The sequence below is a fragment of the Lampris incognitus genome, chromosome 11 (assembly GCF_029633865.1).
Source record: "Lampris incognitus isolate fLamInc1 chromosome 11, fLamInc1.hap2, whole genome shotgun sequence".
Classification (NCBI taxonomy): Eukaryota; Metazoa; Chordata; class Actinopteri; order Lampriformes; family Lampridae; genus Lampris; species Lampris incognitus.
Window position 1 is genome coordinate 5,028,483 of NC_079221.1, and position 27,392 is coordinate 5,055,874.

At 48.7% G+C, this 27,392-nt stretch overlaps 1 protein-coding gene across 1 annotated transcript; it reads right to left on the reverse strand.

Annotated features, from left to right (window-relative positions):
• Window positions 1-2: 2 nt before the first annotated feature.
• LOC130121131 (electrogenic aspartate/glutamate antiporter SLC25A12, mitochondrial-like) lies at window positions 3-22,995 on the reverse strand. Its single transcript, XM_056289982.1, has 18 exons — window positions 22,984-22,995; window positions 22,418-22,471; window positions 17,422-17,564; window positions 14,747-14,862; window positions 13,052-13,191; window positions 10,622-10,768; window positions 10,261-10,399; window positions 9,062-9,155; window positions 8,371-8,455; window positions 6,943-7,024; window positions 5,635-5,793; window positions 4,526-4,578; window positions 4,277-4,357; window positions 2,551-2,691; window positions 1,321-1,459; window positions 828-986; window positions 560-650; window positions 3-454 (listed from the first exon to the last, which is right to left on the reverse strand). Exons 1-18 carry the CDS (start codon window positions 22,993-22,995, stop codon window positions 247-249), a joined length of 2,043 nt encoding a protein of 680 aa, XP_056145957.1. The 3' UTR covers window positions 3-246.
• Window positions 22,996-27,392: the final 4,397 nt, after the last annotated feature.

Sequence of the window (27,392 nt, forward strand, 5' to 3'; positions counted from 1 at the left end):
GTCCCTCCACAGAAGTACAGTATGTACAACAATCATGTGCAAGCTTTGCAAAGAAGAGTTTAAAAGCCAGAGTCATGCAGCATTCTACGCAAGACCGCTGTCGCAATGCATATTAACGAAGCCGGATGTTTGTTTTTGTTTTTTCAAATAAAACTTTTGGAGGGATACGGGCGGGTGTAGTTTTAAGGGCATTGGGCTCGAGGTACATGCGACCCTCGCCGTCCGCACGGCGAGAGGAGAGACCGCTCACGAGGCCTGCGGGTCCTTTTTTGGCTCGGTGGCGCCGATCGCCACCGCTCCAGAAGACTTGAACTTGGGCAGGTGCAGACCAAATTTGCTCTCTACGCCGGCAAAGGTGGCGGCGGCGAAGCAGTAGCCGCCCACATGGTCTGCGGTCACGGAGGGGAGGTCCTCAATCCTGGACTTAGGAGTTGGCAAAGATCCAGTGGGACGGCTGAGGGGGGGGGGGGGGGAGAGGTTTTGTTTATCACTACGGGCGGATGACGCCGTCTGTAAATAACGCACACCGAGAAACAAAGCTGATGCGAGTGCCACTTACTGTCCTCCGAAGTCGATGTACAACCATCTCTGTAGCAGCTCGTAGGTCACCAGGGTTACGCCAAACTGAGGCGAAGATCTGCAGACGCGGGCTACCGGGGGAAAGATTGAAAATTACCATGCAGTGTCTGACAGTTCTCTGCTGGATTCAAGACAATAATTACAGAAGCCACGGCGAGTCTCATTTCCCAGTCATGAAACCACTTATTGGCCTGCAACGTGTGTTTGTGTGTGTGTGTGTGTGTGTGTGTGTGTGTGTGTGTGTGTACCTCCCGCGCCCTTCCACAACGCCCTGAAACCTTCCTCCTTCAGGATCTTCCTGAAGCAGTCGGTGACTCCGGTGTACGTGGTCTGGCCCGCCCGAGCCGCCACCTGGAGCCTGGTCTTTACGACATCAGCAGGGGTTACCAGCGAAGCGGCCGGCACACCTTCGGAGACGTTTCACAAACCAGCGTAATGAGGCACTATGCACACAAGGTATCACACGGGGCTTGAACTGGGGACGGCTGCACGGTATCAGGAAGGGACATAAATTCGCTGTACAGACACTGCAACCGCTCCGGGAGTCCGGCGTTTTAGCATGTAGTAAAGAAACACGGTAAATATGGAAACCTTAAAATGAAAAACATTCCTTGGAACAACGGATCATACGGGGTTCGACCCCTTCCGCAATCATCGTGGGGGAGGGAGAGAAAAGGAAAATGGGTTACTGTATGAATGCCAATGCCGAGAGAGCCGGAGGTGTCCGGATGTATTCGTTACCTGCGATGGCTCCAGCGGTGAGCAATTGCGCCGCTCCCAGCCTCCCCTGCTCATCTGCCAGCTTCTCCTTGGTGTGGGCGTACACGGGGAAGTAGATGGCGGAGAAGGGGATGTCGCGCAGAAAGCAGGCTTTCGCTCCCTGACCCACAAACACAAAAGAGACTCCCTGTACTGCCGAGCCACACATAACGACACCTGCCGGAGCGCTCCGGCAGACATGATGAAATGCAAAAGCTCTTTTGTGATTACATCTGAGGGTGGTGGTGATGACGCTCAGAGAGCTCTCAGACCAGCGGTGCACTGTGCAGGTTAATTTCATAGACGGCGCAGTGAAGCACAACGGTCTCGAGATCTTCCCTCCTCATTCTGTTTAGTGCCCCACTAAAGCCCCGTCTCCACTGGAAGTACAAATCCCGGGCTCTCAAGCCCAGCCTATATTTTCTGTTATAAAATATGAGAGGGCTGTGGTCCCACTTGAAGGGGTGGAGGCAGCCGGTGAAGCAGCGGTGTGGTTATGCCTTAGAGATTATCTGGTTTGGGAGCCGTCTGAGCCAACCCACAGGGGGGCCCGGGTGGTTAGAGTAGGAGCCAAAGACCCCCAGGCAGAGCTGCCGCCCTCGGCCTCCAGAGAGCTCTAAGATCAGCCCACACCTTTGCCTCTCTCTCTCTCAGTCAGCATTACCATGGAACCCAGTCTGCTGGCTCCATCCAGCAGGAGGAAGTCAGTTTTTTCTTTAACAAGCTGTCTGCTACTCATTAAAATATGGACTATGTACACATGACTCAAGATGTAAGTAAACCCATGAGGACTTGGAAGGCAGCGGTAGCAAAGCATGATTCCTTGCTAATTTGCTGTTGGTTGTTGGCCGCGCTACCTTTTGCACATTAAAGACTGTTTTGGAAAATTGCAAACAGTCAGTAAAAAGTTGTGCAATCTTCAAATTCCAGATTCTGATCTCAATTACGCCTCGTGCACATTCAAATGGTTTAGCGGGGACGGTATTGTATCTGCGACCTGGTGTGAAAAGCAAGAAAACGCCACTGAGGCGGTATCATTAAAGAGAAATTATTTAGATAAAAATTAAAGTCCAGTAATGTGTACTGCGGTCCATGAAATCCTGTCATGAGCCCAGCAAATGAAGTGTGGCGTGTGTCTTTCGATGCCCTTGTCTGGCACTCGGCAGAGGCCGACGCTGCGGTGCACATGCTGCTGGAGAGTTTCTGACCCACCTTGTAGAGGCCAAAGAAGCCCAGGTCTCTCACAACGTTCAGGGCGCTGACCCGGGGCCCCGTGGTGATCTCTCCGGCCACCTGCAGACGGATCTTTACAATCTCAAGAGGGTTGGTGAAAATAACTTGGGAACCTCCAGCCTGCAGGAAGCAACAGAATTAATGAGATGACAAACACTGCATATGCCGTTGTCGACAGTGTGTGTGTGTGTGTGGGGTGGGGGGGGGGGGCAGGGGTCGGGGGTCTCTAAAGAGTGTTTCCTCTGGTTCAAGCGAGTTTACCTTCTTACCATATCTACGGGTGAATTTTAGATGGAGATCATTTAGATGTGCTAGCGTTTCATTCCGGGAAGGGGTTTCCAAATCGTTTCAGCGAGCTGTAACACAAGAGATACTGTTACCCCTCCCCCGCCCCCCGCCCCCCACCCCCCCCCAAACTGATTTCGTGCTGTCAGAAAATGGCCTTGGCAGAAGGAGAAAAAAAGCAGGCATTGATAGAGAAACCAGCGGGGTCAGGTTGGAACAGGCACCGGGTACGGAGGAGCCCCGGCTCATGGTTGGGAGGCTTTGACCCCGGCACCAGCCCTCTTGCCCCCTTCCCTTCCCCCGAGGCACCTCCTGTGGAAGGGTGAGTGGCCGAGCCTGGCCTCGCCCCGCACACTTCCAACAATTCACCCCGTTCCCAGGGGAGAGCGGTGAATCACCCGGGCGGCTCGGGGTCCAGGCCGCTGACGCCCCGAGGCACAGCACCCTCTGACTCAGGCACATTTATCACCCTCCCCAAATCTAATCAGGCCCCGGGATGGTTGCCGGTGACATTCGGGGCAGGGGTCTTATCTGTAAACATCCGAGCAAAGGTCTAAAAAAAGCTCGGGCACATTTAAAGTCATTTTCCAAGTGGAAGGGGAATATCCGCTGCTCTGAAGATTAATGCCTTCATCTCGTCTGTGTTGATCTTTTATCTTCGGCGGCGTTCTCCTCTGTCGGCACGGCAACCAGACGTCGTAACTCTTACGAAACCGCCGTGCTTGAGGCCGCAGGCCAATTTATGTGACGTGGCAAAAATAAACACCGCCTTTCACAGAACAAATCTGCAGAGAAATCAAGGCGCGACGCGAGATGACGCTCGTCTAGTTCTCTGCGCTCGGCATGGACGGCGGCGTCCTCGGTCTCGGTCGGCGTCCCTTTCTGTGGCGGGGGACCTGTTCTGCGCGGTGCCCGTGGGCCCTGAGGTATGTGCTGCGTTGTCAAACTTAATCACGCTGAGCCAGAACCAGCTCCATCTAGGACCCTCCGGGGCCTCTTCCTCCGATTACACCCTGACAGGGGTCACGACCCCGCGGACCCCCGCTCGTCCGCGAGCGAGCTCGGGCTGTGCTCCCCGGCCCGTCTGTCTCACTTCCACACCCGCGCCGGCTGAGGGTTAGGACAAGAGAATTAAGCGCCCGTCTTCCGATGCACTTAGAAAATGCTACGGCGTGGTGAATCGAACATGAATAACGAGGAGCCGGCGTGCAATAAAGCACAACTGTTCAACTCCGGCTGTAAAGTGTTGTCAGTTAAACTTGGCGACTTCGACTTTTGGAAAGGACAAAAGGATAATTATCTCACCGCGTTACTTCTTAAGCCGGTCTATTTCCTGTCTTTTTCAAGAAACGCCTCTTTTTTTTACATTTATCCCCCCCCCCCCCCCACCCATAGACAGAATCCCCCAACTAAAACTTACACATCCGCCAGCGAGGATCTCTGCAGCCAGGGGAATGGTGTCATCTTGCGAGGTGAACTTGTCCCGTACAAAGTCGTTCATCTGCGGAGAGGAAACGGGAGGGAGAAGACGGATGACACACGGCGCTCGCCTCGCCCGCGGCAGCGATCGGACTCGCAGCCGTGTGCGTGTGTGTGTGTGTTTATCATCCACAGTCGATCATTCAAAACAACTCTGCCGAACACTCAGCCGCGGTGCGGAATGACTTGCCGTGAGTTTGATAGCCTTCTCGGGGGCCACGCCAATGAGCTGCGGCAGGAGACCTGCAAAACATTTTCCGCAGACACCATCAAAAAAACACCAGACATGGAGAAGAAAACTCTGGCCTGAGATGAATACACTTTTCGTTTTTTGGCTGAATGAATAAATCCACTGAGAGTTAGTACAAGGTAATCTGCAGGATTCTCGTCAGTGTAAAACAAACCCATAAATATTTACAGATACGCCTGATACTTCTGATGCACCAGCCTACAAAGGTCCCATTCAATGTGAACAAAAGTCCAAAATATGACACTGTCGGTGTGTATGGGCTCGGCATGGCTGAGGCCTGAGCCCTGAGCCCTCTGTAGCGGGGAACAGAGAGCGCTGTGTGGTCACAGGCAAGAGTCGGGATGGGGGTGCATGTGTGTGTGTGTGTGTGGGGGGGGGGGGGGGCGCTACGGCGGCGATAACCACCGTACTGTTTCACCCTCTGTCCTTCATCGTGCCAGATAAACTTCAGAAGGAGCTGCCGAGTGACCGCTGCTGGTGTCCAGCCAGAAAACACCCAAGCGTGTCTGTCTCTCAGTCAATCGCCCCCTCATCGCGTGGAAGAGATAGACAGAGGGAAGGGGGGATGGGGGGGGGGCAGAATAGAGCAGAGTGGATTGGAACAACAGAGAGCTGCAATGGAGGGTGCAGCAGTAGATGGCAGTCTTGACTTCCTTCATATGAGCAGCCCCTGGGTGGGAGTATTGAGTATCAACAGCCTTCAGCACCATTATCGCTACGCTGGCGGAGCTACATCAGACAATGCTGCTACATGAATCTGGCTGGCCGTTCTCCTCCAGGAGCTGCTACATGAATCTGGCTGGCCGTTCTCCTCCAGGAGCTCTCCCAGGTATTGAAATAATGAAAATGCGACCCCTGGGTGTTGCTGGCTTTATTCGGGGATGAATAGGGAGGGCCAAAGGTTTCTGGTATCAATTAGTGAGCCATGCTGTTGATATTAGCACATTGACAATGCCCCAGTCCGCTCCTATTAGAACCCCCCCCCCCCCCCCCACCCCAACATGACCCACATGTATGCCCCAATTCCGGGTCCCACTGCTCCGCGTTACCTCTGTAGAATCCGAAGACGCCCTCGTATCGGAGTACTTTCTTGGCACAATCAAAGCTGTTCTTGTACATCAGTTCTCCTACGAAGGAGCCTGTGGACCGCTGGTTCTGCATGCGGGTCTTCACCAGGTCGATCGGGTACACAGCCGTTGCACCGGTGGCTGCAGAAACAAACAAACCCATCAGTAAACCAGCGACGTGAGGCCTGTGCTCCATGCCGCTAAGACTTGGCGCGAGCGCCCGACTTAACCGGCATCCGACAGTGTGATCAGAAACCTTGCGCGTTGTAAAGCCAGCCGAGACGCATGCATGTAGCTGTGAAACACAAACGCGGGTCAACCGAGGGTGTTCAGAGCACAGAGGTAGCTTGGAGCAACCCCCCCCCGACCTACCCCCACCCCGCACACACGTCCCTGGCGCACAATGACCACCAAGCCATCCAAAGTCCTCTGTCAGTGTCTGACTCTTATAGTGACACTCATTCATTTACCAAATTACCTTGTGTTATGATCACTGCACTGAAGGATGAATACAAGTTTGTGTGTGTGTGTGTGTGTGTGTAGAGACTAGGTGAAAACAGTTATTAGGCCAGACAGAGTAAGGAGTCTGCAGACTGTGGGAAAGCCGATGTGTCGAGTGTGTCTGGGGAGGCGACGCTGCAGCAGATTGCACTAAAACCTGCTCGCTGTCAGCCGCGCCGGCTTGCCTCATCTTGTCCGACATCAAAGGGGCCCGTAATGACTCGGCTCTCAAACATGCAAACAGCTCTGGCAGCGTTCATTAGTGCGGCGGGTGAGAAAAGCTTTATTATCACCACAAAGAGCAGCGTTTTCACCATCACTCATAACACCTCTCTAACCATGCCTACGGCAGCCAGCGGTGAATTAGGACTGATGACCCATTTGTGTGGTTTGGGTCAGTGCACATGAACACACAACCGCATGTGCATGCATGCACATGTATGCACACGCACGCACTCGCACACACTCACGCACACAAAGCCACACAAAGTCCCAGTCTGTTCCTATCTCAGAGGCAGTTATGTCAGAGGTTCCTTGTATTAGTTCCTTCCAGTGTAATTAGACGGAGATTCCAGAGTGCGGTTCCGGAAGATTTGTGTCATTCCAAAGCACCGACTCCAAAGACAGCCTGGAGCCACCAGTGGCACAGCAGCACAATGCCGGACCCTCAGATCAGAGCCCCTCTCCCCCACAGCACAATGACCAGCCCCGGGGCCTCAACGCGCCAGTCTGCCCGGCTAGGGTTACCCTTCAGTGGGCCAGGGGCTGTGCTGCAGACATGTCACTCACCTCCAGCGATTGAGCCCAGACTGAACCTGTAGGCAGACTCAGCAGCTTGGAGCCAGATGGGCCGAGACGTTTCGTGAGCGTGCTGTACAGGGGGGAAAAGACACCAGTGGTCGAATGAATCTGGAGAAAGACGAGGGATCAGGACACTAACCATGAACCGGCTGGCTATTAAACTATAGCAAACCAGATACATTGTGGAAAGGAAAACGCTATGGAGCAGTCAGCAGGGGAGGAAGGCGATGGAATGTAGATATGTCATGGAGGAGCATCTGAGTCATCAGCCAGTATTGTGCGTCTCAGAAAATCTGGCTTCGAATACAGTAAACGATTGTGTAAAAACACAGGGAACTTTTCCAGGGATGCCCTCAGTTAGTCTGAGGCTAGCGAGAGGCTATGAGGCTAAGGGGTCTTCTTTTGATTTTCACAGCTAACCATAATTTAACTTATCTGCCTGATCTGTGGTTTGGAGGTTGATGCCGAAAGTGGAGCCCCCGCTGTTCTCACCGATTTGTAGTAAAACAGAAAAACGCCACGGGCCTTTTCCGTGTACAGATAAGAATCTACATGAATAACAGCCTGAGTAACACTCAGTCAAAGTGCGTGCACCCTGGTTGCAGCAGTGAGCAACTTCTCCCAGACCAGACCAGACCAGACCAGACCCGAGCGGAGGAGAGATGGAGCAAAGTAGACCAAAGCAAGATCAGGCCTTTACTCCTTCCCAGCTGCTTCCACTGAGGGTTGCATGCTAACAAGATGGAGGTCTTGATCAAAGGGTTTGAACAATTAGCCTACTTCCACTAAGGGCAGACCTGACAATTGCAACATGTTCTTGTTGCCCCCCCCCCCCACACTCCAACCCACCCCGGGAATTGAATTCCAGACCTCCAAGCTGAAGTCCCAGGAGCATGAATGGGCTAAAGGTCTGACCACAGCCTGATATGGAGAACCGAGTCATCCGGCAGCGGCAGGAACCATTTTTTTTTCTTTCACATCCACCTCAACATCCAACTCCCCCCCCACCCCCCAACCCTCACTCTGTTCCTGCTCTAAACAGACTTTGCCCAAAGGCTCCTAACACTCCTGAAGACCCAGGCTGATAAAAGCCTCCTATTAGCGTCTCAGATGTGTGATTGCGTCTGATGTGTGTATCTGGCTACGCTGAATAAAATAGGCGAGCCTTTCACGGAGAGGAGCATCCCAACAATCCATCCCTCTTTTATGCTGATAATTGGCGGACTTTTATCTGAGAGTTTTAGTAATGCACTTCACAAGGGAAGAGAAACACGGGCGCTCCGCTAATTCCGTCGTTGGATATTTTCCCTCTTGCTCCTCTCCGAGACGGCAAGCCGAGGAATGGGGGGGGGGGGCAGGGCTGAGATAAAAGGCCGCGGGGGAGGTGAGGTGTATTAGAGGTGTCAGTCAGGCTACCTGTCTCTGGGCCTCGGCTAGGTGGTACGGCATGGCGCCTTCCTCCAGCGGCGCTATCCTCTCAATGTCCGTGAGGTTCAGCCGTCTTAACACAACAACAGCGGGGGGTTGGGGGAGGGGAGAGAGAGTTCGCTGTGTAAGGCCGTTAGATTGTTTTTTTTTGTTTTTTTAAAGAAAAAGCCGTGCATCTATCGCAACGTAGCAGCAGGTGATGTAAGATTTTCCACAGGACCTTTTTACTGCCTCATAACTGAACGTTACTGCGACTTTAATATGAGTTTACATAAACAACGCACAAACAAAGTGGGAAAGATGCCCGTGGCTCAGTCAGTAAATGAAAGCGTTTGTTTTTGTCGTTTTTCTGTTTTTTGGTTTTTTTTAACCAAACGGGCAAGCCACAAATATTCCCCACTGGCCTGACGCATCATAAAGTCTGCATCTATGTTTTATGTTTGTCTTGTAAATCAACCAGTGGAGCCACTGTTGTTAAACCGAATTACTAATAACTTAGAATTTACATCCAGTAAATGGAGCCGTAACATATTTATTCCATTCATGGACTCGCCAGAAACAACACCGCTTCGGATAAACATTCTGAGTCAAACAGAAAGACGCGGGGGGGGACGGCGGCAGAGAACAAATGACACTGCCGAGCGAAGCGTGCCCAAGAACCGAGCGACGGTGAACTTACCCGGAGTGAGAATGGAGACCGGACAGCTGGAAGAGGATGTCGATCTCCATCGGCGTGATCTGGCCAAACCTATTGGCGGCGTGAGTGAACTCCTCTGCATGGGGACAGAGAAGGAGAGCGAATAGTGTCACACAAAAGACATCGCTCAACGAGGACCACGCACGGCATGCTCACTTATCTGTCACACAGGAGGGTCTGCAGCACCATGGTGCAAACCATAATGGTTACCTTCCATCCATCCATCCATCCATCCATCCATTACTGTTTTCCTCCATTTGTTTTTCAGCAGGACCGGGGTCAAATTGTATTTGCAGACCCATTTTATGGTCTGTTCAAGTTATTCGGGGTGCCCAATGGGTGGAGTTTCCCCACAATTGATAGTAGAATGTGGGGCAGTTTAAACAGTCGCAGGAAGGTACCCCTTTTGCATTTATTTGTTTTGGGTTTTTTTATAAACCAAAGAAAATGGACCTCCTTTTCAGTAACAAACTGCTTCACAGCTCTCACCCTGCTGCACGCATTCAGCACCCAGAGCAGCAGCAGCAGCAGTCTGGGTGATGTAAACCAGTCTTTTACTGTACGCCGTGACTGGGGATTCAGCATCTGCATTTAAAAATACCCACACTGCTGTTGTTGAGGACTGCGGTAGTTCCCGCAACTCGCCAAGATTTCCCCCGAGTAGTGCAAGAATTGGAATTGACAAATTCCCCGGTCACGAGTCTGCTTCTCTTTTCCGTGACTGACAACTGATGTGATACCATCTGATTTGCTTGGGTGCACTAAACCCAAACAAACTCGCAACTCCACGTGAGTTAATGCAAATATTTGCCAATACTATTTGACCCAGGTCTATTATACGGAAGGTAGACCACAGAGAGACAGTACGGGGGCAATCTACGGTATGCACCGCTATGGGAAACACAGGAAGGAGGAGATATGATTGACAGGACGACTACCAGCTCCACGGATCTACATGTGTGGGAGGGGTGAACTGATTACCATGGGATGATATTCATTTACCTTATCAATTTAGTGTTACGGTATAATGCCCCCTGTGTTCCCTGACACCAGTCTGTCAAGAAAGTCGAAACGTGATGGAACAGCCACATTTCATATTACATATGAAATGTACACAGTCTCATTTTCAGTGGCATCGGTGTAGCTCACGAGATGCTTCCAGAAGACTTGCTGGGGCATACCTTTGGTGACCAGCATGTCTTTGTACGTGCCGGCGACAGTGCTGTAAACCTTGCTGACCAGCTCCATATTGTTAAGCAGGGCGTTGAAGGCGTTGAAGTAGGAAAAGCTCACCAGGTGAGAGGTAGTTCCTCCTGCAGCCTGAAGAGAAAATGCAGAGCCTGTCACTCCCTTCAGTGTTTCAGCATTTAGGCAAAACCTACAATCTGTTTTCTGCTGTTGCCATCTGATGTATCTCAAAATGCTGAGACATAAACCGCTCGTGAACGTCACAGGCAGTTGTAGGGTTTCGTGTCTCTCAGTATATGACCTTCTCCTCCTGCAGCTGAAGCAACAAGTGCAGTTCTTTTTGTCCAAACTCACCGAGACCAAATTCTCCTCTACAAACGAAGTCAGCATGTGGTGTCTAGTGGTGGCCATGATGTCGCTGAAGTCCAGTGCAGTGATGGTGCCGCTCTTGTTCTTGTCCTTCTGTAAGAAAGCCTGGCGGGCATGCTCCAGCTGCAGCTCCTACGGCAAAAAGAGAGGAGAGGTCAAACAGTTAGCGGACAAAAGAAGCGAGAAGCGCGGGGCTCCCGTGATGAGGAGCATTGCCTTACAAGACAGCGGTGAGATGGAACATTAGAAATAGAAAGTATAACGATATCAAAGCTGGACGCTGCTGTACGGATGTGGAAGTCATCAGATGTGACAGTGTTAGACACTGGCTCTTGTAATCACCACCGTCTCTCTGGAGACTAATGGAAACCATGTCCAGTGAAGTCTGATCTCGGACCAGAGCCGAGCGGAATGGCACACTGGAACGGGCGGCAGGTGTGTCCGGACGGAGATGATTCGATACGACAGCCATGCAATCAGGAGGGGATGCAGAGGTTGACTGACCCTGGGTCAAGTCTGCTGTCAAAGCTCATTGCGTATGACCAGAGGACTTCTCCTCTCATAGTGCAACTAAGTCACCCTACTGTGGAGTTTCCTCTTCTGTATACCCCGATACTGACAGTTCAGTCAGTCGCTTGTTGCTAAAAATTAACTCTCCAACTGTTTGCTGATTGTAGTGTTGAAAATGATGCATTAAGTAACGATGCTTGACCGTCACCTCACAAAACAAAGACACGAGCTTCAGGCGCACTTCTTTGTCTGCACTCACTAAAGTTTGAGGTGCAGTCTGGCCAAGGAGCTGAGGGAATAATGCAGTAACCACAAGGTGGCAGAGCAAATATTGCCCGACCCATTACCTCAACGTATAATCCAGCAAGGAATGTCCACTTCTTTTCAAAGGCTTTCTTAAGTGTTTGTCCCCATGCCGAGGTCATAAAGAGAAAAAAGCTCGTCAGATCCGACTATGGCCGGACTCGATGAAGCAGCAATCATTGGCAACGCTGTCTTCGGGAGGGGGGCGGAGTCGGCTTGTGTTCGTCATGTGAATGCGTCTCTGTGTGTGTCGGAAAAACAGTGGTTCGGCTTGGATTCGCCTTGTCACGAAAGTGGGGAGGCGTCTCCTTCGAGACTGCCGGCCGGAGAGACGCAGTTGGCGAACGCATGCAATACGAGGGTGGGTGTTTGAATTAAAATAGGGATCAATTGGCCACTAAATTGGGAGAAAAATCAGAAATAAATTTTTAAAAAAAATAAAAATAAAGAGAAAAAAGAAATCAGCTGAGACTTAACAGAAAAACAACAGAATAATATCGTTAGAGCTCCAACGAAAACCTGTACACGTGAGGGTCTTTGGTGAAATGGGGGGAAGCCCTAGTCAACTGTGATAAACCACAAAGTGCTCTGAGGGATCCCACACTGTAGTGGAGTTGTGCAGCTCTCAGACCACCCAGCGTCTCCCCGAGCCAACAGCCCTCCTCGTCAAACCAGAGGCCTTCGTTTCCATAAAGCTTCTACAGAGCGGGGGTCTCGGCAACGTTCCGGCAACTACCGATGAAGGGCGGCATTATGTGTCGTAATACGGCGCTGGGTCATAAACCAAGCAACCGCAATAACTCAGAAGGGCTTTGCGTTCTTTGTACCTTACCTTCCTGTAGGACAGGTGAGGCTGATGCATGTCACATTGGGGTCCCTTCATTTAGGCGGTGGGTGTTATGGAATGTAGCTTCTCATATTGTGTATTTGTCAAAGGATTTCTCAAGCAACAACAGTTCCATATCGGCTTTTTTTTCCCTTAAATTTCCTCCTCTTTCTCCGAGTTGTATCCGGCCAATTACCCCACTCTTCCATGGCGTTCTGGTCTCTGCTCCTCCCCCTCTGCCGATCCGGGGAGGGCTGCAGACCGATACATGTAGAGTCGCCAACCGCTTCTTTTCACCTGACAGTGAGGAGTTTCACCAGAGGGACGTAGCGTGTGGGAGGATCACGCTATTCCCCCCCAGTTATCCCTCCCCCCGAACAGGTGCCCCGACTGACCAGAGGAGGCGCTAGTGCAGCGACCAGGTTAGGGACGCCTGACCAAGCCGGAGGGTTTGAAATCCCCGTGTTGGTAGGCAGCGGAATAGACCGCTACGCTACCCGGACGCCCAGTTTCACATCATTTTGAGCCAGGATCAACTGTTTTCTACTCGGTGATGTTTTTATTTTTATTTTTTTACAGTACTAGTGTTTGATTCCTCTCCTTATTTTGGCATTGTTGTTTCAATGCGAGGGGTCGGGCTAAAAATGTAGCACTAACTTTAAACTTTGGATTCATGTTAGCTTGTAAGTTTCAGTCACGGTTATGTGGTTATAACGCGAGAACACCGCTGACTGGACACAGGCGGCCGGGTTTGTGTGCTGTACACGGGCCCTTACCTGTAGAAACTGGGTGAACTCTGGGTAGCTGAGACGCTTCTTTCTTTCATGGCCGAAGTGTAGCCTGATGAACTCACAGTCCCAGTTGAAGGGGATGTGGTGGTGCACTGTGGTCTGGCTGAAGATGTCACGCACATTCTCTGAAATATTGTGAAATTAATGAATAATAACAAGGGGTGAAGGGGAAATCATGCAAAGCGCTACTATTTTTGGAAGTCTGTCTCGGGATGCGCGAGAAGCCTCTCTGATATGGAGGAAAGGAGTCAATATGAACTAAGGAGTTGAAATAGGGTGTCTGACCCCCCTCCCTTTACATTGCGAGGGCTTCGAGTTGACCCAGGAAGTTCTGTGTATAAGGACTGCTCTCAATTTCGGTCATCTTCATGGAGGCCAGTTCTACACAAAGTGCAACGCAAACCCGTGTGTCAGACCCTGCATCTCCTGGTTTGCGACGCGCTCCGAGTCATCTCACTTCTCGCCATACTGAACTAGTTAATAACGCGATGTTCCTCACAGCTCGGCCAGTCCTCCGCCCTGCGACGAGACCTCGAGAGTACGAGCAGCTGGCGTGTGCATCGCTTCACCGGCTCCGGCAGCCCAGCAAAAAGAAACACGACTACCGCCACATTCACTGCCTGCACGTGCTTCAGTGAGGCCAGAATCACACATTCATCCGAGTAATGCTCCCTCTCACACACACACACACACACGTTCTAAACCCACGACATGCCTCTTTCTGCCTTTTGCCTGCATGAATCAAGTATCATTCATGTACTCACTTTGATGAATTACGCTACCGTCTTAGATTTTATATGTAACATGATGCTTAGGGTGTTTTCACACTTGGTCCGTTTCAGCCCTCCAAACGAACTCCGAGCGATTAGTCAGCATTTTCTGCGCATATGTGAACACTCCAAAACTCCAAACGAACTCAGACCCCTCTGAATCGAACCCAACTCAGACCACTTCGGGAGGTGGTCTGAGTTCGATTCGATTTTGGTCCGCGGTTCGGTTCGCTTAATCTGTGCCTTGTGAACACGAAGCGCTCTCGGTTCACGTCGCCCTTTGCTGTTGTATTTCCGCCCTCTAGGCTTTCTGTGGACAGAACTGGGACGTTCAAAAAGACAAACAACACGGAGTCATGGCGGCAAGTGAGACTCGCGGAGGAGGAGCAGTTTGGTCTGAGGATGAAACTACTGCACTGCTCCAGATATGGAATGAAGAACAAATCAAACGACAACTGTCCACAATGCACAGAAATGCCGAGGTTTTCCTTCAGTCTGCAGGTCATATGAGAGCGAGGGGCTTCGACAGGACCACCGCACTGCAGTGCCGCGGCAAAGTAAAAAAACTACCTCAAAAGTACTTGACCACACGCAATCAAATGAGAAAAAGGTCTGAGCTCCAGAGTACCTCTAGTAGTGTGAACAGAAAGAGGACTGAGGCCCCATCAGAGCTAGCGTGGACCAGAAAGAGAACTGAGTCCTCTTTCCAATGAACTGCCAATGTGAACGCAAGGAGAACCGAGTCCCTTTTCCGTTGGTCCACTTTTTGGTCCACTTTTAAGAGGACGAGTTTGGTTTGTTTAAAGAGAACTATATGTGTAAGCGTGCGTAGTCTCCTGCTGATGAGATGTGCAGCAGCAGCAAGCGCACTCCCACGCCAGCGAGCTGCCGCCCGTCTCAGAGTACATACCGAATGAGATGTCTCCTGTGCCATTCTTGTCAAACAACTGAAAGGCAACGATGAACAGGGCATCTGGGGAGCAGAGCACGGACTCAAATGCCACAAACTCCTGGAAAGAGATCAGTCTGTTTGGACAAGAAAGAAAGAGCACTATCTGAAACAGGGACACAACTTTATCAAAATGAGCAAAACCAGCACCACCTCATGAACTCCATGAATTTCACCAATTAACACCCTATGAACCGAGCGGCAAAACCCCATTAACGCTCAGGAGCAGACATTTTAAAAAAGGACAGCGCCAACATTTTTTATTTTGTGGTGTTTTCCCCCTCTTTTTCCCCCCAATTGTATCCGGCCAATTACCCCTCTCTTCCGAGCCGTCCCGGTCTCTGCTCCACCTCCTCTGCTGATCCGGGGAGGGCTGCAGACTACCACATGCCTCCTCCCATACATGTGGAGTCGCTCGCCGCTTCTTTTCACCTGACAGTGAGGAGTTTCACCTGACAGTGAGGAGTTTCACCAGGGGGACGTAGCGTGTGGGAGGATCACGCTATTCCCCCCAGTTCCCCCCCTTCTTCGAACATTTGCCCAGACCGACCAGAGGAGGTGCTAGTGCGGCGACCAGGACACATACCCACATCCGGCTTCCCACCCGCAGACACGGCCAATTGTGTCTGTGGGGACGCCCGACCAAGCCGGAGGTAACACGGGGGATTCGAACCGGCGATCCCTGTGTTGGCAGGCAACGGAATAGACAGCTACACTACCCAGACACCCAGACTGCAGCCCTCTAAGTATGAAACTGGTAAACAGGACTGTGTGTGCATTTTTCATCCAGGCTAACCAATAATTCACTTTAGGCAGCGCTGCTCTTTCCTGGACTTGTATTGAAGTTATTTGAGACTGATTCTGCAGCACTGCTGAGGACTGTAAAAATAAGGGATCTTATCTCATCAGCGGCGGTTTTATCGGTCAACAGTAGTGCAACACAGTGATAAAGACGGCTATGGAGTCTGTGTAAACATCGTTGTGATAAATCATTAACGGTCCGCCTTGCTCTCTCTAGCTGTTTTCTTTTTTTTTTTCTTTTTGGTAATTTAACACATCCAGTAAAGCTTTGGACTACAGATTTAATAACTTACCCTTAAACAAAGCTCAATAGATGGGGCACTAGAGGGCAAATGGTTTTCTAAGGCCTTAAAGGAAAATTAAAGGATATTTTTTACATACTAATGTTCGACATATGCGTCTTTGATCTGAAAATATATTTTTTTGGGGAGTGGGGGGATTTTCCCCCTTTTTCTTCCCAATTGTACTCGTCCAATTACCTCACTCTTCCGAGCCGTCCCAGTCGCCGCTCCACCCCCTCTGCCGATCCAGGGAGGGCTGCAGACTACCACATGCCTCCTCCGATACATGTGGAGTCGCCAGCCGCTTCTTTTCACCTGACAGTGAGGAGTTTCACTAGGGGGACGTAGCACGTGGGAGGATCACGCTAGTCCCCCCAGTTCCCCCTCCCCCCCGAACAGGCATCCCGACCGACCAGAGGAGGCGCGAGTGCAGCGACCAGGACACGTACCCACATCCGGCTTCCTACCCACAGACACAGCCAATTGTGTTTGTAGGGATGCCCGACCAAGCCGGAGGTAACACGGGGATTCGAACCGGCGATCCTCATGTTGGTAGGCAACGGAACAGACCGCTACGCCACCCGGATGTGATCTGAGACTATGTTAAGAATCAGGTGAGACTGTAATGTACGGTCTAGCTGTTCAAGAAAAACATAGCAGAATGGAAACGAAATGACCGGGGACACAAACTGCACATTCCAGTTTCACCTGCTTCATAGTTCACTCAGCAGCCAAAGAGGCCTGAGGAACAGTGTTTCCCCTACGTTGATTCAGCAATGGTGGCCCCGGCCTACAGGAGAATGAACCCACTGCTAAAGTAAAGCAACGACGATCAGAAAATAAAGAAATCACCTTAGTGTTTACCCACACCAAAAAATGTGTAACAAATAGACCATTATTAGGCCCCCAAAAAACAACAAGGTTTGTTTAAGCTGCAACTGAGATGTCATAAACCCACAACGATGCCTGTCATCACTGCTATACAATGTCCCTCAACACACACTAAGAAACACTAACAGAGAGAACAGTCATTCATTCATTCTTTCATTCATTCATTCGTTATCCAAACCGCTTATCCTTACTTAGGGTCACAGGATGCTGGAGCCTATCCCAGCAGTCACTGGGCAGCATGCGGGGAAACACCCTGGACAGGCAGCCAGTCCATCACAGGGCCAATACACACACACACACACACACACACACACACACACACACACACACACACACACACACACACACACACACATGCATTTAGTACGGTGATTCACCTGACCTACATGTCTTTGGACTGTGGGAGGAAACCGGAGCCCCCGGAGGAAACCCACGCAGACACGGGGAGAACATGCAAACTCCACACAGAGGACGACCCCCAAGGTTGGACTACCCCAGGGCTCGAACCCGGGACCTTCTTGCTGTGAGGCGACCGCGCTAGCCACTGCGCCACCGTGCCGCCACAGAGAGAACAGTGATCCTTTAATTTATCAATATGCAAGATGTTCCGGAACAACACAACATTTACCATGCTCGCCTCGTAACGTCGCCACAGGCTCTTACCCATCTTTAGTGGTGTCAGCTACTCCGGCAATAAGGTCCACCGTTTTAGGGTTATGTTGAGGCTGTGTGTGCAGACCTAGGTAGCTCTGTACAAAGTCCCTGGGGCTCATGTAATTCTCGCCATCTTCCACCACACTTGCATACTGCAGGGGAGACAGACAGCAACACAGTGGGGACCGACATATAAGTATCTCACCCCATATGGAGTATCAGTAAGACAGAATGATGATTTGTGCACAGTCACCAAAAGCTTTTAACGTGTAGTAGATGCTCAATACAATGTGAGGGAATCTAAAAAAATAGGTGATTTGGTCAACAAGTTTTCTTTATGACAATAAGATCTTGGTTTTGACTGCCTGGCGTGACGTTTTATGTGCCAGTCAGCCCAACTGATTCTTGCTTTTTTTAGCTGTATTTGGTGTGCTAGATGAATTCAGTGCTTTGAGGCCAACCAAAATTTTAAAAAAATAGTAATAAATAATAAGAATAATAAGAAAATAATGACGCCAAAACATCAATTTTTTCATGTCACTTGGCTCCTCTCACTTCCAACATTTTTGTCAGGCACAGATATCAGAACATCTTTGTGATTTGTACTGAATATTACAGATGCACCAGTCAATCAGCTGGTAACTGCAATAGGTCGATTTTTAGCTTGATTGGCCATGACCGGTGATTGGCCGGTCAGTCTCATCCATCCATCCATCCATCCATTATCCAAACCACTTATCCTGCACAGGGTCGCGGGGATGCTGGAGCCTATTCCAGCAGGCATTGGGCAGCAGGCAGGTAGACACCCTGGACAGGCCGCCAGGCCATCACAGGGCTGACACACACACTCACACACACACTCACACACACACACAAGCACACACATACGCACACACATTCACACCTAGGGATAATTTAGTACAGCTGATTCACCTGACCTACATGTCTTTGGACTGTGGGAGGAAACCCACGCAGACATGGGGCGAACATGCAAACTCCACACAGAGGATGACCTGGGACGACCCCCAAGGTTGGACTACCCTGGGGCTCAAACCCAGGACCTTCTTGATGTGAGACGACCGCGCTAACCACTGCACCACCCTGCCACCCCCACTCGGTCTCAGATATATCCAATTCTCAGCCGGTCAGATACATGCATGCGCCACACGATGGTTCACGTCACACACAACGTGGCACAGACAGTAACGTCACGGCCACACACACACACACACACACACACACACACACACACACACACACGCGCTAAAACATGTCATCGTAAACAGTTGTTCGCTTTGGGAAAGTAAAACATGTTAGACAGAGTGGGATATACTGCAATTCATTTTCACTTGGATTTTATTTGCACAAAAAAGCTGTGTCCAGTAACCTTGAGCACTTTTTTATTCTGAGATTTGTTTGAGTGACAGAAGGTCCTGCAACCTGGTGCAGTTTTGGAGAAAATATTACAAAAAAAAAACTTATTAAAAGTTATTTAAAAAAAAGTAAATGTTTTATTATGAACATACAACTGAAATTTCCATTGAGGAAAAGTTACAAAAATGTTTGTGTATGCTGTCAATTATTGTTCTTAGAAAAAAAAAACAAAAAAAAACAAATTGGAAGTGGCGAAAACCGGAATCAGGTCAGACTTAAAAAAAAATTATTTTAAAAATCGGAATCGAAAATTGCAATCGTTGCATCTCTACTGAACACACTTGTACACTTTCTCTTAAGCTGATAATGGGATATACTTTTCCTTAACTATTTCAGTTAGTCCAGTTGCTTACAGAGCTCAGTCACAGTTACAAAATGAAATCAATTTCTCATATTTGTCAAACTTTCCCTTTCCTTTCGCTTAAAGTAGTTATGTGTTGATCCAAAATATCAGATTAAGAACATTACATGCAATGGAAATGGTGCACGTCATGTAATAATAGATGGTAATCAATATTTCCTACAAAGTCGTGTCTATATGTTCCCTATACATACATATTTGTCATAGGCAGTAAAAACTAGCATATAGCTCAGGAAATGTATTTATGTGAAGCAAAACGTGCAGCCAAACATGCAGCAAACGTGCAGCCTGTGGTGCTTAAGCTAAGCTCTAGCCTAGGCTTTAAGACGAAAGGCCATTTTTAGTGTCCGGATTGGGTTTCAGTTTAAAACAGAGATAGCTCTGGAAACATAAGCACTGCATGAACTGGCAACAGAAAGGCCAGTTACTCGGAACCCAGCCAAGCACAGATAGAGAGCGAGAGAGAGCGAGAGAGAGAGCGAGAGAGAGAGAGAGGGAGAGGGAGAGGGAGAGGGAGAGAGAAAGATTCTCACCGAGTGTTTTTTAAAGCTACAATTCAGTGCACACTCCTGAATGAATGGTTTAAGTGAAAGTATTAATTCCAACCAATTTATTAACACATTTCTCCATCATGTAATTGTGTGTCCATTCACCCTCGCAGGATCGCTCAAGTAGTCCTTGATTAAATTATACAGCCAGTCTGAATAAGCATCCATTAATTAACTCCTCTAGCTGAATTTCTACTAGAAATTAGCGAAGCCGTAACAGTGCAGTGGCGGAACCGTAATGCAGCTGCTGGCTCAAATAGAGACAAGTTTACACTCCAAACAAGACCTGTGGGGGGTAAACAGGTATGCACACCAATGTCATGAATTTGTCGCTTTAAAAAGGCAAGTGACCACTCAAGTTTCATATTAAACGATAGATCATGTGCAGATCTGAAGCACAAAGCACATGCCACAAGCATGAGGGCAAGTCAAGGGGAGATGCTTTGTTGAAGGAGATCCTAAATTAGTACAAGCTTTGCCGTGACCTTTCCACTATGTACTGTACCCGTTTGGAAACCTAGCATAAACTACACACATTATGAACTGTACCCTTCTGGACACTTAACATAAACCACACACATTATGTACTGTACCCTTCTGGACACAACATCAACTACACACATTATGTACTGTACCCTTCTGGACACCCAACATAAACTACACACATTATGTACTGTACCCTTCTGGACACAATATAAACTACACACATTATGTGCTGTACCCTTCTGGACACAACATAAACTACACACATTATGTACTGTACCCTTCTGGACACAATATAAACTACACACATTATGTACTGTACCCTTCTGGACACAATATAAACTACACACATTATGTGCTGTACCCTTCTGGACACCCAACATAAACTACACACATTATGTACTGTACCCTTCTGGACACAACATAAACTACACACATTATGTACTGTACCCTTCTGGACACAATATAAACTACACACATTATGTACTGTACCCTTCTGGACACAACATAAACTACACACATTATGTACTGTACCCTTCTGGACACAATATAAACTACACACATTATGTGCTGTACCCTTCTGGACACAACATAAACTACACACATTATGTACTGTACCCTTCTGGACACAACATAAACTACACACATTATGTACTGTACCCTTCTGGACACAATATAAACTACACACATTATGTGCTGTACCCTTCTGGACACCTAACATAAACTACACACATTATGAACTGTACCCTTCTGGACACCTAACATAAACTACACACATTATGTGCTGTACCCTTCTGGACACCTAACATAAACTACACACATTATGTACTGTACCCTTCTGGACACTTAACATAAACTACACACATTATGTGCTGTACCCTTCTGGACACCTAACATAAACTACACACATTATGTGCTGTACCCTTCTGGACACCTAACATAAACTACACACATTATGTACTGTACCCTTCTGGACACCTAACATAAACTACACACATTATGTGCTGTACCCTTCTGGACACCTAACATAAACTACACACATTATGTACTGTACCCTTCTGGACACCTAACATAAACTACACACATTATGAACTGTACCCTTCTGGACACCCAACATAAACTACACACATTATGAACTGTACCCTTCTGGACACCCAACATAAACTACACACATTATGTACTGTACCCTTCTGGACACTTAACATACACTACACACATTATGTGCTGTACCCTTCTGGACACCTAACATAAACTACACACATTATGTGCTGTACCCTTCTGGACACCTAACATAAACTACACACATTATGTGCTGTACCCTTCTGGACACCCAACATAAACTACACACATTATGTACTGTACCCTTCTGGACACCCAACATAAACTACACACATTATGTACTGTACCCTTCTGGACACTTAACATAAACTACACACATTATGTGCTGTACCCTTCTGGACACCTAACATAAACTACACACATTATGTGCTGTACCCTTCTGGACACCTAACATAAACTACACACATTATGTGCTGTACCCTTCTGGACACCTAACATAAACTACACACATTATGTACTGTACCCTTCTGGACACCTAACATAAACTACACACATTATGTGCTGTACCCTTCTGGACACAACATAAACTACACACATTATGTACTGTACCCTTCTGGACACCTAACATAAACCACACACATTATGTACTGTACCCTTCTGGACACAACATAAACTACACACATTATGTACTGTACCCCTCTGGACACTTAACATAAACTACACACATTATGTACTGTACCCTTCTGGACACCTAACATAAACTACACACATTATGTACTGTACCCTTCTGGACACCTAACATAAACTACACACATTATGTGCTGTACCCTTCTGGACACTTAACATACACTACACACATTATGTGCTGTACCCTTCTGGACACCTAACATAAACTACACACATTATGTGCTGTACCCTTCTGGACACTTAACATAAACTACACACATTATGTGCTGTACCCTTCTGGACACCTAACATAAACTACACACATTATGTGCTGTACCCTTCTGGACACCCAACATAAACCACACACGTGATTAGTCTGGTTGTGTGCAATGTGTGACTTGCTGGTTGTCCCATTAGCTGAAGCAGACGTGGCTTGTGTGAATGACAACCTTACCTTCAGAAAGATCCTCTTCAGGTCCTGTGGGTCTGCTCTTCTGGTTGCCTGCACCTGTAACAGACGAATGGACAGGTGCTGTTTAGAAAGGGCCGGGGTGTCGAGACGAGGCTCCTAGAAACACACCGAGCTGTCACGCAGACGAACCCACGCGACTCAAACCCAGAACCGTGCGCAGCAGAACCCAGCCGGCGGAACCGGCCAGCCGCCGGCTGCCTTCCTCACACTAAGCCGGGGAAGCCCGACATGAACAGAAGCCAGACTTGAGTTCTGCAGCGACCGATACGGGACGACCGGCGGACGCCACGTCCCAACGGGGGGGAGAGAGGTAGAGGGAGAGAGGGAGAGAGTCTCTCCCCCCCCCGAGGCCGGAGGAGACGCGCCGGCGTGGAGAAGATGCTGACAACCACAGCGCAGCGCATTTGAAAAGAAGTTTTGTTGTTTTTTTTAAAAGAGAAACGCACACATCCGCGGCGACTAGCCGTCCACCACGCTCGATAACACCGACACCGACGTCGCGGCTTTTAAAACGAATATCCGATCAGAGAAATATTGACGGGAGTCACCTTGACCGCCATGCTGCGTGTGACGTCACCTACAGTACACCAGCGCAGGCGCCGCGCGTGTGGTGATGCGAACCTGCGCGAGTCCGTTGACGGGGGGTAGAAAAGGAGAAGAAGAGTCTGTTTGGAGGGGGGGGGGGGTAGAGAAGGAGGAGAAGAAGTCTGTTTGGAGGGCGGGGGGGGGGCGTCAGAGGAGAAGAAGAGTCTGTTTGGAGGGCGGCGGGGGGGGGTAGAGAAGGAGGAGAAGAAGAGTCTGTTTGGAGGGCGGCGGGGGGTGTCAGAAGAGCCTGTTTGGAGGGCGGCGGGGGTAGAGAAGGAGGAGAAGAAGAGTCTGTTTGGAGGGCGGCGGGGGGGGGGGTCAGAGGAGAAGAAGAGTCTGTTTGGAGGGGGGGTAGAGAAGGAGGAGAAGAAGAGTCTGTTTGGAGGGGGGGTAGAGAAGGAGGAGAAGAAGAGTCTGTTTGGAGGGCGGCGGGGGGGGCGTCCGAAGAAGAGTCTATTTGTGGAGGGGGGGGTAGAGAAGGAGGAGAAGAAGAAGAGTCTGTTTGGAGGGCGGCGGGGGGGGGCGTCAAAAGAAGAGTCTGTTTGGAGGGGGGGTAGAGAAGGAGGAGAAGAAGAGTCTGTTTGGAGGGGGGCTAGAGAAGGAGGAGAAGAAGAGTCTGTTTGGAGGGCGGGGGGTCTTCACCGTATTCGTGTTTCCACGCGTCTCGTCGCTGGGCGGGATGCACGGCGTCCGTGGTTAGAGGACCCGTGTTGCGCTTCTCGCGGAATGTCCTGCGCACTTCGGGGTCGGACGAGGACGCAGCTCCCCGCCTGGCTTGTGGGTTGTGCCCGTGTACCGAGTGTGACCTTTGGGGTTTTATTTAATTGCCGCCCTGTTCAATTCATGTCCATTCAAAACTGTACTGCAGACTCAGGGTCCACAACAGACAAAGGCAAATAGGTAAAAAATAAAAACACAGACAATACACAGAGTAAACACAATAAAACAACATAAACGGGACGAATCAGTGTGTCTATACCCGGGGTCCCACTGCCGGGGTCGGCAGCGTAACCGGTTGTTTTCTTGCCCGGTGCGGGATCCGATACGGTGTGTACTGCGCCACAAGGCCACGTCGCTAACCGCTCGGCTAAAGGGTCAGACCCGTTAGCCAGCTAGGGGCTAACGTGCCTTATTAGTAGTTTACATTTTTATTAATTATTTGCTAAATTAACCTTCGAACGTGCGCTTAGAATCCTTACTTGTGCTCTGCTCTGCCCCCCCCCCCCCCCGTTGTTTTCCATTCGCGCACAGACGCTACGAGCGGATCGTAGCCATTTTCTCATATCCGTCACGATTTTACTGTTAGCTAGCTAGCTAGCTAGCGCCGTCGATTTTGCCGCGCTTTTAAAGTGTCCTTTTCCTGTGTGTCACACGCAATGACCACCCGAATGGACAAAATCACACACTGATGTTCCGCTCCGGTGTCCCGCCAACCGCGCTCCTCCACAATCGCGAAATTTAAGCATTTTATTTCGTTGATTATTATTATTATTGATTATGTATTTAAATGTGCTGTGTGCATTAATTAATTTTAATTTTTACATGATGTTTAAGTACTAATTTTCACATCATCACTGGGTAATTGGCGGGGGGGCACAACTTTCATTTGGGGGGGGCTCGCCCCCCCGTAGCGCCGACACTGCAAATACGTAAACCTGCAGTGAAAGCTAATTATGGGGGAAATTATGGTAAATTAGAGATGAACGTGTATACACGCTCTCGACAGAATTTAGGTCGATTTTGGTGGACTGGCGGCCTGTCCAGGGTGTCTCCCCGCCTGCCGCCCAGTGACTGCTGGGATAGGCTCCAGCATCCCCGCCACCCCGACAGTGGCGCCACCAAGGGGTGGCCAGGGGTGGCCACCGTCACCCTGATACTATCCCTGGCCCCCCTGCTGGCCCCCCCAGCCACGAGTCGCATATGCAGAATATGCTTCTGATTATGCAGAATATGCTTCTGATTATGCAGAATAAGCTTCTATCTGATATCTTACATTAGGTGCTGTTCATTTAAATCAATAATGTATATTTTTCTTAACTCTCATATTGACAGTTTTCCACTAGCCTATACAGTATACTGCAACAGCAGCATAGAATTCCCGAAATTCAGTCATGGCTTTTGGTTTTGGTGTGCCACCCCAAGATTTTCAGTGGCCCCATTTGGCCACCCCGATGAAACATTTCTGGGGGCGCCACTGCACCCCGAGAGCAGGATAAGCGGTTTGGATGATGGATGATGGATGGATGGATGGATGGACGTCTGGGTGAAGCGTTGGTGGATAAACACCCTGGCATTCCTCCGCCTAAGAGTGAGGGTGGTTAGTACAGTTAATCAAATGGAAAGACGTCCAACCCAAGCCACATTACTTTTGTTCGCCTAAAAGTTGGTACATTCACCTCTGCGTGTTCAGGAAACTCTTTATCCGTCACCAAAGTAATTCAGGGGAGTGACTTTAACAGCGTCCCAAACTAAGTCACACGTACCCCAAGTTCAGAGGTCAAGCAGCATGCATCCCCTCCATACAGACACGGTTTATTTGCCAGTGGATTCTAAAAGGTATGGTGTTCAGGGAAGGAATAATACAGTGCTGGCAGTGTAGCAGGGGTGAAATGATAGTGGTTTATTATAGTGGCTTAAACATGACTGGCTGGGTCATTCATTTATGCACCCAGAGACTGAATTGTCGAGGCTAGGATGATGATACGGTATTAAGTGGATTGTCTTGCACTTTCCTCTGTAGAGCCAATTCACTTTTTTTTAAAGCTAAAACTGTACTGGGGTGTCTGGGACTCATTTTTTAAGACAAGCTGAGAGCTGTATTTTCATTAGCGTCTGCTTTCATCCAGCCAGCCTATCCTACTCTCAGGGTCGCTGGACCCTATCCGTTGCTTTTATGACATTGTGGCGAATTCGGGGGGGACAACGCAACCACAGGAACGGCCGCGGCCGGGAAGCGAACCCGTATCGCCCGCACCGCAGGGGACATCGCTAACCGATAGACTGAAGGGTCAGACCCGCCAGCCAGCGGCCAGCGTGTCTTCTTATCCATGCACGTTACAATATCCTTATATGACAACATATTATGGTTCACACCTGTCGTGAAGATATAATTTTGTATCGATTTGTAGAAAATAATGTAAACTACTAATAAGACACGTTAGCCCCTAGTTAGCTAACGAGTCTGACCCTTTAGCCGAGCGGTTAGTGACGTCGCCTTGTGGCGCAGAACACCCCGTATCGAATCCCGCACCGGGCAAGAAAATAACCGTTTGCATTAAGTTTAAAGATAATAGTCCTAACAGATCGCAATTTCTTCTGTTGGTATACTGTCTTTTAATCACTATTCCCTTCCAAATTTGCCCCTTATCGCCTTTAAAGTAAACGGTCATTTGTGTTGACGTTAATTAAGTAATCGCCTGTCAGCGGGGACTTAAAATAACCCGGAACCCGATTGAAACGGGTTGTCATGGTAACCGGTTATTTTCTTGCCCGGTGCGGGATTCGATATGGGTGTACTGCACCACAAGGCGACGTCGCTAACCGCTCGGCTAAAAGGTCAGACCCGTTAGCTAACTAGGGGCTAACGTGTCTTATTAGCGGTTTACATCAGTGTTTCTCAACCGGGGGTCCGCGGTGTAATTGCAAGGGGTCCGTGAAAATAAAATATGTTTAAAAAAAAAGATCCAATGACATTTATAGAAATAGGACTATTTTACTCAAATGTGACTGAGACCTTTATCTACCTAAACTATAAAGGGTAACAGGACTTTTTTCTCTAATTACATCTGTTTCACAAGTGTTATTTATTGTATTTTAATAAGAGATCTCGCTCCCGTTTGCGTTGTTAAAAGTTACTGCATAAGAATTCTGTTGTTACATATATCTGAAAGTTACTGAATACATATTCTGTTTTGTTACATATATCTGAAAGTTACTGAATACATATTCTGTGTTGTTACATATATCTGAAAGTTACTGAATACATATTCTGTTTTGTTACATATATCTGAAAGTTACTGAATACATATTCTGTTTTGTTACATATATCTGAAAGTTACTGAATACATATTCTGTGTTGTTACATATATCTGAAAGTTACTGAATACATATTCTGTTTTGTTACATATATCTGAAAGTTACTGAATACATATTCTGTTTTGTTACATATATCTGAAAGTTACTGAATACATATTCTGTTTTGTTACATATATCTGAAAGTTACTGAATACATATTCTGTTTTGTTACATATATCTGAAAGTTACTGAATACATATTCTGTTTTGTTAGATATATCTGAAAGTTACTGAATACATATTCTGTTTTGTTACATATATCTGAAAGTTACTGAATACATATTCTGTTTTGTTACATA

What these genes read in the sequence shown, in the direction of transcription:
- LOC130121131 (XM_056289982.1), bottom strand. An exon ending in TCTGGGCTCAATCGCTGGAG is followed by an intron (nt 5,794 to 6,942) that starts GTGAGTGACATG and finishes TTGTTTCTGCAG; the next exon opens with CCACCGGTGCAACGGCTGTG. An exon ending in CACCGCTGGAGCCATCGCAG is followed by an intron (nt 987 to 1,320) that starts GTAACGAATACA and finishes ACGTCTCCGAAG; the next exon opens with GTGTGCCGGCCGCTTCGCTG.